The sequence below is a fragment of the Macrotis lagotis genome, chromosome 2, assembly GCF_037893015.1.
Source record: "Macrotis lagotis isolate mMagLag1 chromosome 2, bilby.v1.9.chrom.fasta, whole genome shotgun sequence".
NCBI classification, from domain to species: domain Eukaryota; kingdom Metazoa; phylum Chordata; class Mammalia; order Peramelemorphia; family Peramelidae; genus Macrotis; species Macrotis lagotis.
In genome coordinates, this window is record NC_133659.1 from 203,303,059 (window position 1) to 203,318,637 (window position 15,579).

At 52.4% G+C, this 15,579-nt stretch overlaps 2 protein-coding genes across 5 annotated transcripts in view; both read left to right on the top strand.

The window, feature by feature from the left end:
* RNF157 (ring finger protein 157) overlaps window positions 1-8,750 on the top strand; it is a 159,261-nt gene extending 150,511 nt beyond the window's left edge. For 3 of the 4 annotated variants that reach the window (XM_074224507.1, XM_074224506.1, XM_074224509.1), the window contains exon 19: window positions 5,963-8,750. In XM_074224507.1, coding sequence (XP_074080608.1) covers window positions 5,963-6,084 — 122 coding nt within the window. In that variant the 3' untranslated portion in view covers window positions 6,085-8,750. Of the gene's footprint in view, window positions 1-3,837; window positions 3,879-5,962 lie in introns of all 4 variants that reach the window. The other variant, XM_074224508.1, reaches the window with a different exon arrangement.
* A 660-nt stretch (window positions 8,751-9,410) lies between these two features.
* Window positions 9,411-13,354, top strand: FOXJ1 (forkhead box J1). The gene is made up of 3 exons (XM_074224511.1): window positions 9,411-9,475; window positions 9,703-10,296; window positions 12,034-13,354. Exons 2-3 carry the CDS (start codon window positions 9,811-9,813, stop codon window positions 12,802-12,804), a joined length of 1,257 nt encoding a protein of 418 aa, XP_074080612.1. The 5' UTR covers window positions 9,411-9,475; window positions 9,703-9,810; the 3' UTR covers window positions 12,805-13,354.
* The last annotated feature ends 2,225 nt before the right edge of the window (window positions 13,355-15,579 follow it).

A 15,579-nucleotide genomic window follows, 5' to 3' on the forward strand; every position in this document is an offset into this window, starting at 1 on the left:
CTTTTAAATTAGTGATTCACTTTATGATTCAGAGAATCTGAGGTATCAGCTTCATTGTTACCTGTTGGATTTGAATCCGAGAGGAATGAGCTGTTTGATGGAAGGGGGAGGTCAGAGTTCTACTCTCTTAAACTTCATTGTACCCTGACTCCCATGGTCCTTGATTGCATTTACTGGGACCCTAATTTGGAGTCCCAGAAATTTGGTCTATTTGTTGCTCCTTCCTTCTGGAGATAATTAACTGAAAATAGAATAAGCCTTTAGATGGGAGCCTTTGTAATCATATTTTCAGTCAGGACTTCCACCTATCCTGCAAAGCCGTTTAAATGTTCCTTGAACCATTTCTTTAGGGCTTAGAATTGCCCAGGTATTCTTGGCAAACACTTCCCCTCCCTAGATAGTCCAGGTGCTCTCACCAATTGTCTTTTCCTCAATTTGCCCCTTCCATTCCACTATTGTTTGTGACTTATGAGATCTCCTACTATAAAGATTCTTTCAAGCTGTGGAGCCCTTGGATAGACTTACCTATTCAAGTTACTTGGATATCCTTATGGGTCCAGGGCTTTACTTACTCTAATGAAGCACCTAGAGTAGTAAAAAAAGGGAACCTCTCCAGTGGATTGCCACTCTCCATCAAACTCTGGGAGAAAAAAAATGGTTAAAAAGACATTCTAGCCCCTTTCTAGCCACATATACAGAGGAGAAAAAATCTCCCAGCAGAAACATTCACCAGCCTTTCAAAAAAGCTTTTAAATAATTTCCCATTGAGTTTAGTCCATTATTCACCAAGGTCTCTTATTCTTCAGTGATGCCAGTTGAGATATCATTTCACCTCTGCTTCTCCTGCACTAGACTTGGAAAGCATCTGATAAAATAAAAAGACATTATGGAGGAACATTGAACTAAGTGGCCAATCCTTCAGTTAATTTAGATCTGGTTGCTGTGAAGGGCCCAAAATACACCTCCTGCCTTTCCACTTATTAACTTGCTTCTGTCTGTCCATTTGTTTTTGTGTCTTTTTGCCAAGTTCTGATCTGTTTGTTTGGTTTGTTTATTTTAAAACATTTTTTTTTACCTGGTTCAGTCGGTATGAAGTTCATGTTCACTCTGTGCCAACACTGTCCTTTTTGGCTGTGCTCAGTCCCTTACACCAGGGTTGATGGATATGCACAGGTTTATTGAGGCTCCCTTGATATATGAGGGAGTTTAATATTTGATTGGTAAAAGGCTTATATATGAATTTGAAGTCATCTCTCCCTACCCCCAGGAAAAATATTTGGGGTCAGCTAACCTCATTCCTATTGAACTTTTATAAAGAATGATTTAATAGAATTAATTCATTTGTGAAACTTCTGTACCATGGGGAAACTTGTTCTCCATTGTATTCTTTGGTCAGTCAGTTGGTAACATAAGCACTGACCATCCTGTCTGACTTTCCATACCTGATGGGAGTCGGGGTTAAGATGAAGTGCCCTGCTTCCCTTCAAGAGATGTAGTTTAATTTTCCATTTTTGAGGGAGAATTTCTTAGCCAACAACTCTGGTGCAAATTGAGCTTTTCCCAGGGCTTCCTCCTCACCTTTCAACCTTTCCCAGCCAACCTGCATTTGTTGACATTTATTCCACTTGTGGGATTAGTGGAGGCCTCAGACACCAAGCTTCTCAGAAGGAAGCCATTTACTCTGAGTCCCTTCTGATGGGGGCTATAGCCAGAGGATATACTTTAGGATTAAACCAGTCTCATAGTTTAAGGACATAAAGTCAAATCACAATCAGGCAATAGGAAAGGGTTGGGCTAGACTGCTTTAAAAGTTGTGTGCTCAGAACTTGAATTCCAGCCAAAGATCCCCTGAGCCATTCTGGGAGACATGGAGGAGAGGAGGACCAGCACTTGTCCAGTTATTCTGCCCAGAAGTGCCAGGGACATATCTGGAATGCTATGGATGCCTTGTGGCTGGATTGTTGAAGCTATTCTCAGGGGGAATCAATGTGGAATAAATTGGACCTCTTCATGACCAGCTATAAGATAAGACTTTCTTCTTGTGGTTGATGTCTTGGCTGTTTGTAAGCCAGTAACAAACAGGGCATCTCTTCCTTCAAAGCAGCACCTGCTCCCTGGGCACTCCATTGTCTGTTCAAGTCCGTTCCTTCACCTTAAAGCAGATGTTACTTTTTTCCAGGAGGGCAGAAGAGGAGTAAGACCTTCTGACAGAAGCTAAATGCTCTCTCAAAAGGGAATACTCAATCACCCTTTCCCAAGCACACAGGTGCTTTAAGTCAGTGGAAACAAATTCAAATAGAGATCCCTGTGAACTGCATATTAACTTAGAAAAATCACAAATTAATATTATATTGTATTTTTATTTTGCTAAACATTACCTAGATATATTTTAACTTGGTTCTTTTGCGGCATGGGGAGTTTTGAGGGGGGCCCTGAGTTTGACACTTCTGCCTGCTCTAGGGGAGATGAACTCATGAAAAAAGTTGCCCTGGTTACAGTATTAGTCACCCCTTCTAAACTTCTGAGATAACTTTTCAATAGCCTGCATCCATCCTAAGTCCTCTCTTAGCAGAAGAACTTGCACCCCACTCTTGGATGCTGACTTTCTCACTGAGGGTGGCTTTTGGGCATATGTTCTGAGGTTTTATCTGAAAGTAGCCCTGGGCAAAAATCTAAATGGAAAAGGCATGAATGTTAAGAGAGTTAGAAAGTAAGGTTATACTAGCTGGATGTGGTGCTGAGGGATTTGATGGATAATTAAATAGCAGCAGATCAGAGGTCAGGTGACAGCTGACTATCTACCTAGAATTCAGCTATGAACCAGAATTTGGGGCAGTATCTTTATGGAAAGAGATAGAGGCAAATTTGGGTCTGTTGTTGGAAATACAAACCTATTTTCAATAAAAAGCATTGTGCCAAAGAGAACAGTAAAAAAGAACTGAAATAAACCCTTCTTAATAAGCATATAGTAAATGCTTACCATGTACCAGCTACTTCTTGGGCTTCTAGTCCCTGGAGATTACAGTCATGTCAGATCTTTTATCTCACAGATACCAAAAGGAAATCTTTGGTGCTCTGTTTTTCTTTTAAAGAAGCTATACAAAAAGAACCATAAATTGATGGATTTATAAAAAACTAAAATTTTAAAAGCTTACATTTATTTAGAAAAGGAAGTAAATTCCTTGTGCTTCCCAAATCCACCTCTGGGGGTCACTTTGTCCTCCCACTTCTAATTCAGAAAACAGAAGGTGAACAGTGAGTGGCCCTGGTTACTTTTTCCCCCATTCTTCCCAATATGTGGAAATGAGTGTCAACCAAACAAAAATGGCCATGTGCTTTCATAAGAAAGTTCTTTATCAGTTTTCCTGATTTAATTTCTGTAGGATGCCTTTCCATATGGGTGGGTTTAAAGAGAAAGCCACTAGGGAAATTAATGGTGGACTCTGCTGAATCCTTTTCAGGAAACAGGGTGCTGCCCTGGTCCTGATAAATCTCTCCTCATCATATTAAGATATAATGTGGGGCTTAGGGAAGTCATCATTTTCCACACAAATCCTTGTAATACTACTACAAAAATGTTGCCTCTCCCCTTCCCTCCTCCTTTCCCCAGGAAAACCCATAGGTTTGGTTTTTCAAGGGCCTGTTCAAAGAGTGAAATTTGTCACAAAGATTCATGAAGATGCCCAGTCACGACAAAGTGATCTCTTCCTCAGTAGCCTCTGAGCTCAAACCTCTCATGGTGTGGTGGTAGTGTTACTGCTGGTATTTTTATTTTGTGCATGCTTGTGTGTCTTCTCTCTTGTTTACCATTTGCTTTTGGTCTTTCCTACTGAACAGCCGAGGTTCCGGAATCCTGCCCCATAAACATTGAGGAATAGGTATGAAATCCACCCAGTCATATGTCTGAACAAGCGTAACTAATAACTAACTCATTGTTGGGCTTTTAAGTTTCTCAAAAGACAGTCTGATCCTATTTTTGTCCTGCCCCCAGCTAGAAATACACACACACATACATACATACATACATACATACACACAGAAACATATCCTTGACTCTCAGTCTTTAGTCCCCAGGAAACAAAGATCCCCAAATCCAGCTGTGAAGAATCCTTAAGGATTTCCTTTGCTTCCTATCTCTTTTCCCATGGGATATACCAACCTAAGCCATAGAATCCTTTAGAATCAACACTGATCCAGGGAGTTCTGTGGGAAATGGAACTAGATAAGTGATTTCATTAATATAGGGAACTCCTAAATGAGGAAACCCTTTAAGCAGGTCAAACTTCAAGCTTTGGAGCTTTGACTAGATTACTGAGAGAGTGACCCTGGGCCTTCCTGGCTCTGAGGCCAGCTCAGTGTCCACTGTGCAACACTCTCTTTGTGGGAAATAAACAAAACCATTTTCTTCTTAATGTTGAAATGGATCACAGCTGCCCCTAAAAGTCTGCAGCTTGATCCTGATGCTCCCTGGCTAGGAATACTCCCTTTAGGGTTACATAGTAACCTTAAGGACTTGCCTGAATTTTTTGGCATCACCCCAAAAGTTGGGCTCCTTTTAGACTTCAGCTCCATTGATAGCAGTTGACATTTACAAAACCTTTTCACAAACATCATCTCATTTTATCCTCTGAGGTTGTGAGGTATTCTTCCCCCCTCTCCTTTTACAGATAAATAAACTGAGACTACTTCAGGCAGTCAACTACAAGCATTTATTTAGCACTTAATATATGTCAGATACTGTACTAAGGGATTCAAAGGGGGAAAAAATCCCCTTCCCTCAAGGAACTCAAATTCTAATGAGGGAGATACCAGGTAAATAATTATATTCATGTTAAATATACAACATAGATGGAAAGGTATGGGGGGAAAGGGAGAAGCATGAGGGAAAGACCATGAAAGACCTGGCCCTAGGGTCAAAAAAAAATGTGTTTTAAGTTCTGCCTTTGACACACGATGTCTTGGTGATCCTGAACCAGTTACAGCCTTTCTGTACTTTGGCCCCCATTCCCCCTCTTTCCCCCCATACCTGTCTTTGTAAAAAATTAGGGGAAAAAATTAAAAGCACATGTGGGTTTGCATTGGTGGAGGGAGTTGCTTCAGGGGGATGAATGAAGTCACAAGTTGGTCCAGTCCAAGCAAATGATTTCCAAGGCTCACAGAGATTAAAGTCGCATGCTAGTGCCACAACCAGAACTTAAAACTAGGGCCATCTCCCTAAGCCCAGTGTTTTTTTCTGCACTCACATAAACCCCAAACCAATGGCCCCCTACTCAACTGGATTCATAAGCTCATGTCCCCAGAGCTGCTTCAGCGGAGGGGTGGGGAGTACACCATGCCGTGAACAGCAGGCTCCAGTCTGCTATCGAAGTGGTGTGAAGCAAAGCCATGTCAGTAGGGACCCTGGAAGCCATTAAGCTGTCTTCCTGCAAGAACTTACTGACACCATCCTGTCTCTGACACCCTCCACTGGCCACTTATCACTTCCTTCCTACATGTGCCTTCTTTGCAAACATTAGCACTTCTGGCCCAAATCAACATACAGGTCTCACTCTCCTCTCAAGCTTCCTGCCTTGAATGGAAATATCAGCTCCCAGACTTTCATTCCCCTGACCCAAAAGTAGAAGACATCTTTTAGATATTGGATTGTTATGCCAGCAAATCTGGGGTTAAATGTCCTTAAATATCCTTGTCAGCTGCTACCCTGGTGATGATAGGAGAGACTGAAATTCCCATAGGATACAAGCTCTATACCCATCTTCTCTCTTACTCTTTATTTTCCCTTCCTCTCTCTTACTGTTGGCTTGTTAATTGGAAGGGGCACACCTCCACTGTTCTAATTATTGGAGCTTCAGGTAATTCCCGCTTTGCCCTCAGTGCCACACTCCTGTGCTGCCCATGTTGGAGAAGCCCTCCGGACTGGGCCAGAGACTTGGCTCCAATAATCCTCCGTTTCTCTCCCCAGGCACCTGGCAGGTGGACAACAATGCTATCAGTTGCAGGAACAGCCAGTGCTGGCGCTTGTCATCAAGCAGCCTGGAGGACCCTGAGAACAAACCTTGTGTAAGGGGCTCCATGGCTGTCTGAAGAGTCCTCGCCCCTATCACAGGGCTCTTCTTTCCATCCTCACATTCCAATGTGTCCCCCACTGGACCGCTGGCCTCCTGGGTATTCCCACTAAGACCCGTGCTGACTGACTTTTTATATTTGTGTGTAAAACTGGATATCGAGGTCATTCTACACCTTGCCCGGCCTCTCCTACTCCCTGGATTTCCATTGGAACAGACTGGATGTCACTCTACCGGGAGCTAAAGTCAAGTTGATGAACTGTGGTTCATCATTGCTTTTTCACAGACTTCTGCCCCATCTCCCCTCTTAGATAGCACAGCGGGCTGGATGCCGGCTGCCTGGTCTCCTTTTTTTTCTCTTTAGGGTTACAGCAGAAAGACTAAGAAAATTGGCTGCTTCATTTTCCTTTCCCATGTTGCATTTATCTGACCTCCAGCACAATTAAACTACCTTGGCAACTCTCCTTTTGGGTTAGCCCTCATCCATGACAGGGCAGAGCAGAGCAGCGTAGGCATCCTGGACTAGGTTATCTTGAAGCCATTTCTCCACTTACTCTGAAAAGTGGCATCCAGTGGGATGGTTGAGTCTGTCCTACAATAGATGTCTAGCTTTTGCCTCTGCCCTGTAGACAGGGCCGCTCCTTTTATGGTTAACCTTGACACTAAGTTCTCAACTGTTTTGAGCTGGGCAATATGCATGGATGAAAATCTGCCATTCTCCTTCCAGAGGTGTGTAGTATGGAGCAGTATTTCTCACTTTAGTGACCAGGAGCCCTGGGGAAAGGAATAAGGTTTTGAAGCAGAGCCTCAGATTGCTGGAGGGGAGGGGAGAAGAGGGGAGGCATGTGGTCAGTGAACTCACTGAGCTATATGAAGGGAGTGAGCAGGCCTCCTCCACCTCCAGGGCTTCCCCCTTTCATTCCTTTCTGCTTAGCCTTAGCTCATACAAAGAGGTACAATGGAGGAGCAGATCTGTTATTACACAGAACATGTTTTGGAATAGAGTTCAGGTCAAATGAGGTGCTTTGAAACACAAGTGCTTACAATAAAATCCTGAACCAAAAAAGTTAACCTCTAAGTCAGGTATCATTCCTATCTCCCAAGCAGGGCTGTTTGGAGGAGTTCTGGATATTGTTTGATAGTGTTTAAAAGGGAGATCCTCTTGTGGAAAGGGGAGACCTAGCAGGGAATGTGGAACAGGGAGTGTCCAGTGATGGGGCACAGGGGCCCTTGAAGATTTATTTTCCAGGAGGAGCTCTCTTGTACTCCGGTGCTGGAAAACCTATGCAAACCCATGCCCTAAAGACACGGAACCTTGAGAGGAGCCTCACCTTCCCTCTGCCTTTCCCCAGGAGAGGGGAAATCCAGTGGTCTGACTCTACATTCCCAGAGGTGTAAGAAGCCTACCCAGGTGTTGATCCAAATCAAGTTTTATTTTGGTTTTGGTCTTCCTCTGGAATTCCTGGTTATGGCTTGACAACTCAAAAGCCTAATAACTAAGGTAGTGTTTTGACTCAGTAATTTTCCAAAAGACCCCAGTAGAAATGGATTGCCGTTATGTTGTTCCTTACCTGTCCCATAATTCCAATCTTCTGTTAAGCAATATTCCCCCTTTTTTGGGCCTATATAATCTGAGTGGTTACATCAGTAAACATGCAGACCTACCTCTAACACTCACTGGGAAGTGTTAAACAGGATGCTTGGGGGAGGAGATGGATGAATAGGAGACAACAGTTAAACAATAGCCAGGGCAGCCGGGAACCTTAATCCAAAATAAATATCCCATTCCCTTTACTGATTACCTGTGTCTTTTGATGCTGGGGTGTCAGAACCTACAGTTCATTCCTTGGCCTCAAGGAGCCAGCAAGGAACTCAAGGCTGTGTCCCTGGAGGAAGGCAGTAGTAATTCTTGTTCAAAACTGCCTTCCCATCCCCACCTGCAAAGGTAGAAATGGGGTAAAAAGGAACCCTTAGCCCTTCTTTCCATAGTTCCTTCGCCGCCCCCTTCCTATTAAGATTCTTGACAGGTAAATTTGACAAAACCCTTATCAGGCTAAAGAAACATAACAGGAGTAAAGTGGCCATATTTCTAAGAGTGAAAAAGGCAGGTCAAGAACCACCAGAGAGACCACCTCCCTCTTCTGCAGTGGTCCAAGGTGGGCAGAAGGGGGAGGTCTGGTGGGAGTCTTGGGATAAAGGATCAGTTGACTAGGGTGAACTCTAACAGCAAATCGCCCCCCTTGCTACCCCTCATTCTCTTCCCATCCTATTTTCCAGGGATGGGATGGTTTTGATTTGCTCACCAAGACATTTCCTTCCTCCTCCTGTCTGCCCACTTGTATTCTTCTGGAATCCCCACCAACTTGGGAGCTTTTAGTGCATGTGGAATACTTTCGTAAAGAAGGAAGTTATCTTATTTAAAGGTGACACCGGGCCTGATACGAAAGTGGCATTTCCTGGAGATTGTACGTGTGTGTCTCAGTGTGCCTGTGAGCGTGTGTGTGCCATCTCCTCTGCCCTCAGGATGCACACACAGGTATACGGCAGGTGCCACATCAGCGTTGCAATGTTTATGGATTGCTGCATGGTTCTCAAAAGTGAATAAAGCTGTTTCTACAAGAGGAAGGAGCGGCTGGTGACTGAGGACTCGGCCTGGCCCGGACAGATTCCGTGCCCCTTTCCCCCAAGGGGGCTCCCCGGAGGTAGGAGCTGTGAAGAGGAAGGGGGCGGGGCTGCGCCCCGGGAGCTTCCGCAGCTCCCCCGCCCCCATCGTGCCGGGGCTCCCGGGCCTGGCCTCTGGGCACCCTGAGGGGCACGGCGGGGGGGCGCACCCCCCGCGCCCTCACCTTGCTCTCGGGGCTCCCGCCTGGCACGCCCGCCCGCCGAGGCGCTGGGGACATTCGGTGGCATCGAGGGGCCGAGCGGCGGGGCCCGGGGCCGAGCGGCGGGGCCCGGGGCCTCGCCGCAGTGTGCAGCCGGTCGCCCGCGGGCAGCGGGGCGGGCAGCGGGCGGGCAGCGGGCGGGCAGCGGGCGGGGAGCCGGCCGGCGCGGGGCCCGCGGAGCCGGGCGCGGGAACGCGGGGGGCGGGGGCAGGCTCGGAGTTCGAAGCGAGGCCGCCGCGGCCGGAGCGGCAAGTGCCCGCGGTCTCCATGGAGACGCGCCGGCCAATGGCCGGCGCAGAGGCTGTTTACGGGGGAGGGGCGTTGCCGTGGCAGCGAGAGAAGCCTTCCCGAGCAGCTACTTAATGCCGGTCCCAGGGCCGCCAGTGCTCAGAGAAGCCAGCCGGGAGGGGGGGTGGGACGAGGGGCGCTGGCGGGGCCACGAGCCGGGGGCGGAGAGTGGCGGGGGGCGGGGTGGGGGGCCCTTTCCTTCCAGAATCTTCCTCGGGCCGGGGCCGCGCTCTGAGCCAGGTAAGGGGCGGGAGCGGGGAGGGACGGGGGCGGGAGGGCGTCCCGGGCAGGGGGCGGCCGGCCCTGTGGGTCCCGGGGGCCCGCGTCCCCCAGGGCTTGCGCCCCGCGCCCCCCGGGTGACCCTCGGCGGCTCCGCCGGACGCCCCCTCCCATAAGCCCGCGGGGCGGGCTCCCCGAGACGCGCCGGGCGCTGCCCTCAGGCCGGCCTCTGTGCACCCCCCCCCCAGGCTTGACGGGCCCGACGGGATGGACCTGAGCGCCGCCGCCGCCGCCGCCCGGGAGAGCCTGTAGTCGGAGCCTGGCCTGTGCGCCCCCCGCGGGGCGGCCCCCCAGACATGGCAGAGAGCTGGCTGCGCCTGGCCGGAGCGGGCGCGGCGGAGGAGGGCGCCCCGGAGGAGCCCGGCGGCCTGGACGACAGCCTGACCAGCCTGCAGTGGCTGCAGGAGTTCTCCATCCTCAACGCCAAGGCGCCCTCGCTGCCCGCCGGGGGCACCGACCCCCACGGCTACCGCCAGGTGCCGGGCTCCGCGGCCCCGGGCTCGCCCCTGGCCGCCGACCCCGCCTGCCTGGGCCCGCCGCACACCCCGGGCAAGCCCACCTCGTCCTGCACCTCCCGGAGCGCCCCCGCGGGGCTGCAGGGCCCGCCCCCCGACGACGTGGACTACGCCACCAACCCGCACGTGAAGCCGCCCTACTCGTACGCCACGCTCATCTGCATGGCCATGCAGGCCAGCCAGGCCACCAAGATCACGCTCTCCGCCATCTACAAGTGGATCACCGACAACTTCTGCTACTTCCGCCACGCCGACCCCACCTGGCAGGTAGGGGGGCGCAGGCGGCCCCAGCGCCGGCGGGCGCGGGGCAGCCCCGCGGTGGGCCCAGCGCTGGGGACACCGAACCCCGACAACGCTCCAAAGCCGCGCCCCTTAGAGAACACCCAAGCGCGCCCTCGGCCACCAGCCCCGGGGCGCGCAGTGCGTGCCCGGGGAGCTTATTCCAGGGGCGAACGCAAGTTGTGCCCGGGGCCCCAGAATCTTGCCTCAAGGTCACGAGCGCCCGAGGATTCCAAGACCTCAAACCCCGAGGTGTGAGAATCCCCAGCCCCGGCCCGCACCCTCTGCCTTTCCCAGCCCCGCTTCCAGCCGGCAGACTCAACAGTTTGGGGGTGTTTGTTCGGGGCGGGGCAAAGCAGGGAGCGGCTGCGACCTTCCTGTGGCTGCAGCCCCCCCAGGCCTCCCCAGTTTCCTGACCGGCCCCTCCCCTTTCTCTCTTCCTACTGTCCCTGGGGCGCAATTACGCGGGCCAGGTGCTCCCCACAGGGGACCTGCCCGAGGCTCCTATTAACGGTTCCCAGGCTCAGGAACTTGACACGGCACAGCCCGGGGGCCGAGGCCCGTGTAAACAGCTCTGCCCGGGCTGCGCTGCGCTGCGCACCCACTGCTGCAAGGCCCTGGGCTGGCTTTGCTAAAAGGGACTGAGCGGCCCGTGGCTGGAGGGAAACCAGAGGGCTTCAGCTGCTTCTCTGGGAAGTGAGAGGTGCCTCAGGTGGAAATAAGTCACCGGCGTCCACCTCCGATGGCGGGACAGAGGCAGGCCCCGGCCCGGCCCCCACCGAGGCTCAGGATGCTCCATGGAGGGGGATGCAAGGGGAGGATGATAGAACCCGGACCAGGTTAGGCTCTCAGCAGCAGGGACCAGGCCCCCAGAGGCCCCAGAGGGACTCAGAATCTCCTTCCCAGAAGCAACACTGACACTTGAAAGTCGGGGAGAAAGTGGATGGCAAGGGAGGTGGGTTAGAGAAGGGGGGAGGGGAGGGGAGGGGCTAGGCAACAGGTTCCTAATCCCAGGCCATTTACACTTGGCTGAAGTGTGAACCCCGACTTCCAGGCAATAGCTGTCCAAAGAATTGAAGCTTTGACAGAATGGGGGAGGTGGGAGAGTGTGAGACAGAGCCCCAACCCCTACTGCATCGGAGAGACTGGGGCACCAGGAATGAGAGCTATGCTTCTAGCTGGATAATCATCAACTGAGGCCCGTGGGTGGGAAGAAGGGGGCCACGAAGGCTAAGGCCCTGGGCCAACCTCAGCTTCAGCAAATAGTGAAAGTTCTTGGGTCCCCTGCCCTGCCCCCCCACCCCTCCCCCCACACACAGACTGGCAAATGCTGTCTGTTGGGCGGCTTATGTCTTCATTCTCCAAGCCCCATAAACAGCCGGGTCCTGCCAGCCGCAGGCAGAGGGTGACAGCGGGTCCAGGCCCTGGGGGAGCTCAGGGTTTTGGCCAAGGGCCGGGAACGGCAGAGAAGGGGGTGGGGGGGAGTGGGATTGGAGGCGGGTGGCACTCCGAGCCACCCTGTGGCTCGACTCAGATGGCTGAGCAGGCAGATATCCCAGCAACAGGAAACAAAAGCCCCCAGCAGCGTCCCACAGCTGGGGTCTGGGAGCCAGAGGGCTCCCCTTCCCTGGATGAGGGACCCCAGCCCAAAGAAGGTGCTTGCTGCCCCAGTGGGGCCGGCTCCTTCCCTTTCCCCACTGACCCTTGCCCCCCCCTTCTGTCTAGAATTCTATCCGCCACAACCTGTCTCTGAACAAATGCTTCATCAAAGTACCTCGAGAGAAGGATGAGCCAGGCAAGGGCGGCTTCTGGCGCATCGACCCCCAGTATGCGGAGCGGCTCCTGAGCGGAGCCTTCAAGAAGCGGCGGCTGCCCCCGGTCCACATCCACCCGGCCTTTGCCCGCCAAACCCCGCAAGAGCCTGAGACCGGCCCCTGGGTCGCCCCCCTGGCTGTCAACCCTGAGGCTCAGCAGCTGCTGCGAGAATTTGAGGAGGCCACTGGTGGTGAGGCGGGCTGGGGAGCGGGCGAGGTCAGGCCCGGGCACAAGCGCAAGCAGCCTCTGCCCAAGCGCGTAGCCAAGGCTCCCCGGCCCACCAGCACCACCCTGCTGAGCCAGGAGGAGCAGGGAGAGCTGGAGCCTCTCAAGGGAGACTTCGACTGGGAGGCCATCTTTGATGCGGGCACCCTGGGCGGGGAGCTGGGCGCCCTGGAGGCCCTGGATCTGAGCCCCCCGCTGAGCCCAGCCAACCGCAGCAATGTCGACCTGACAGTACACGGGCACCACATCGACTGCCCTGCCACCTGGGGCCCCTCGACCGAGCCAGCCACCGACGGACTGGACTTTGATGAGACCTTCTTGGCCACATCCTTCCTGCAACATCCCTGGGATGAGAGCCACGGGAGCTGCCTGCCCCCAGAGCCCCTCTTTGAGGCTGGTGATGCCACCCTGGCTGTCGACCTAAACGAGTGGGCCAGTGTGGGTGCCTTCTTGTAAAAGGCTGGGACCCCCCTCCTCACACCTCTGGACTTAAGCCTCAGAATCTGGGCCCAGACCTCCCCCCAAACAGGAGCCTCCAGGACATGTCTCCTCCTCCCAGGCAGGGGCTAAGACTGGACTTCTGAGGATGGGACAACTTTCAGGCTCATGCTGCTCCTTGGCAAGGTTGCCCCTGGGACCCAGGCCCAAGTGAGAACCCAGAGGAACCAGGAATCCCTTATACACAGTGTTGTTGTCCCCAGATTCCTTCCTACCCCCCCCCCACTTCCTCCAGCAAGCAGACCCTGAGGTCTGGATAGCCCGGTTGTGTCTCCTCCCTTTCCCAGTGTGCATATCTGCCTGTCTCTTTCTCTCTTCCCCAGATCTCTATCCAGGGAAAGTGCCCAGGTACAACAGATGCTAATTAGGTGAAAGCAAATTAAATCCCTGGAGGCCTCTCCCTGCAAGGCCTTCCTGGGGATGGGGACCAGGCCAAGGACTGGGGAGGAGCGGGAGGAAGGCTAGTATGCAGGGGGGGGGGGGGCAATGAAACTAGAGCCAGAGTAAGGGAAGGGGGTTCTTGGACGGAGGGGGGGAGGGGATTTATACTCTCCTAGGCCAGTGGGGTCCAGCAGTGGCCTCCTTTTAGTGTGGGCCCCAAACCCTTGAGGTGTAGGACAGAGGGTGCAGACTACTATCTGAACCAGAGGCTTGGGCCTAGGTCCAGGAGGCATTTGGGAATTCACAGACAAGTCCCCCCTTCCTGGGGTGGGTGGGGGCAGCTGAGCTGCAGGGCTGGGGAGCGGACTAATGTAGTGAGCGTAGCCGTAGCTAAGAGAGTAGGCTGATTTAACCGGGAATGGGACCCCCTGACTCAGTGGAGTCACTGGAACTGGAGCTCTGGAGCTCAGAGGGCTGGGGCATAGGAATTGGGTATGGGGGAGGGTGGGGTCCCTGCAGCTCCCCCAGAGATGGGGCTGTTGCAGGGGCCCCTGTCCCAGCCTGGGTGCCAGCAGACTGCAGCCTCACACCCACCCATGGGGACAATTTAACCTTTTTCATGGAAAGTTATTTACAATAAAAGAACTGAAAACAAATATTGCCCTTTCCTTTTTTTTAGGGGTAGTAAAGGGGGGAGGGGTCCTGGGTTTTGCTGGGAAAGGTTTACTAGCTCTTATACCAATGACCTGGGGAGCCTTTTCTTGGGCCTTGAGGAGCAGGGAAACTTCCCCCCACCCACAAAGACACAGCTACACGCACGCACGCACGCACACACCCCTTTTCCTATGGGGGAAAGCCAAGCTTTGAAGAGTGGGGAGGCTGGAACTTCCCTTCCTCCCTTCCTCCACCTCCTAAGCCTCTCTTCAGGACTTGACCTCTGGGATTTATGCAGAACTGTTTGCAAGGCCAGGTGAACCAATGAAATCATCTCCAGAAAGAGAAAAGGAGCAGAAGGCCCAGGTGGAAGGGGCCCTTCATCGTAATGGTGAGAACTGCTCTAGAGAGGGAAAGCAACACCCCCAGCAAAGATGAGAAGACAGGAGTTCCCCCTGCCTTGTCCTGCCTCACCACCATGCTCTCCTCCCACTGGCAAACAAAGGCTTCGTGTGTGACCGGGTCACGGCCAGAACCCCCCAGTCTCCCGCTGAGCAGGCCTGCCTGGGCTTGCCCAGCAGAGTCGGTCAGGCCCTGGGCCTGGTCCTTCAATGGTTGACCTGCCTCTTCATCCCCTCCTCCAACATGTTGAGAAGAGAGGACTAAGGGAGGCATTGGGGCTGGGAATCAATGGACTGACCCTGGGCCCTCTCCCCCATCCCCTCCCCATTCCCCCTTAGCACCTCCCTCACAGCTTTAAGTATTAGAGAATAGGAGATTCAGCGACTGATAGAGGAAAGCCTGTTCCTCTCATTGCCTGTGTCCATCTGCTGACCAACCCAGGCCAAGGTCCTTCCATGGAAACTGAGTCATTAGAAGAGCTGGGAGGTTACCATCAACCCTTTCCAATCCACTTCTTCCCTTTCAGACTAAGTAGAGCCACAGAGACACCACTAAGTCATGGATGCTGAGACTGTGGTGTCGACACCCCTGCCCATCATCCCACAGACAAAGTGACCCTCAGGTACACAAACCACATGCAGAAAATCAGAGACCTTTCCCTGGCAGGAGGCCAGCCTGGCTCTCTTGCTTCAACTCACTTGCTAATCATTCCAAATACTGGTGATCCCTGCTGGGTGGGGACCCAACCTACAGAAGCCAATCCTTTCCCTCATCTGCATTTTTCAGTTCACAGAGTGAGCTGTGTGAGATAACAGATCCCTCCCCCAATGTGAAGGAGGCTAGATGGCTCATGGGCTCAGGAAGACCTGAGTTCAGATCCTGGCCTTAGACGCTCACATTTATTACCTTGACCGAGTCACTTAAGACTTATATCCTTTATAAAATGGGGAGAATAATAACCCAAACCCTCCCATGAGGATCAAATGAGATCAGTTGTGACTGACTCTTCATGGCTTCATTTGGAATTTTCTTGGCAAGGATACTAGAGTGGTTTGTCTATTCCTTCTCCAGCTCATTTGACAGATGAGGAAACTGAGGCAAACAGGGGTAAGTGACTTGCCCAGGGTCACACAGCTAGTGTCTGAGGTCTGACCCAGAGCTCTATCTTCTACACTACCTAGCTGCCTCATCTGTTCTAATCTCTTGGAGAACTTCAAGAACTCCCAAGCCTGATACCACTTAGGTAGACAAACCAAACCGGCTCTAGCCCATACTCCAGCCCATATTCTGTCTGGG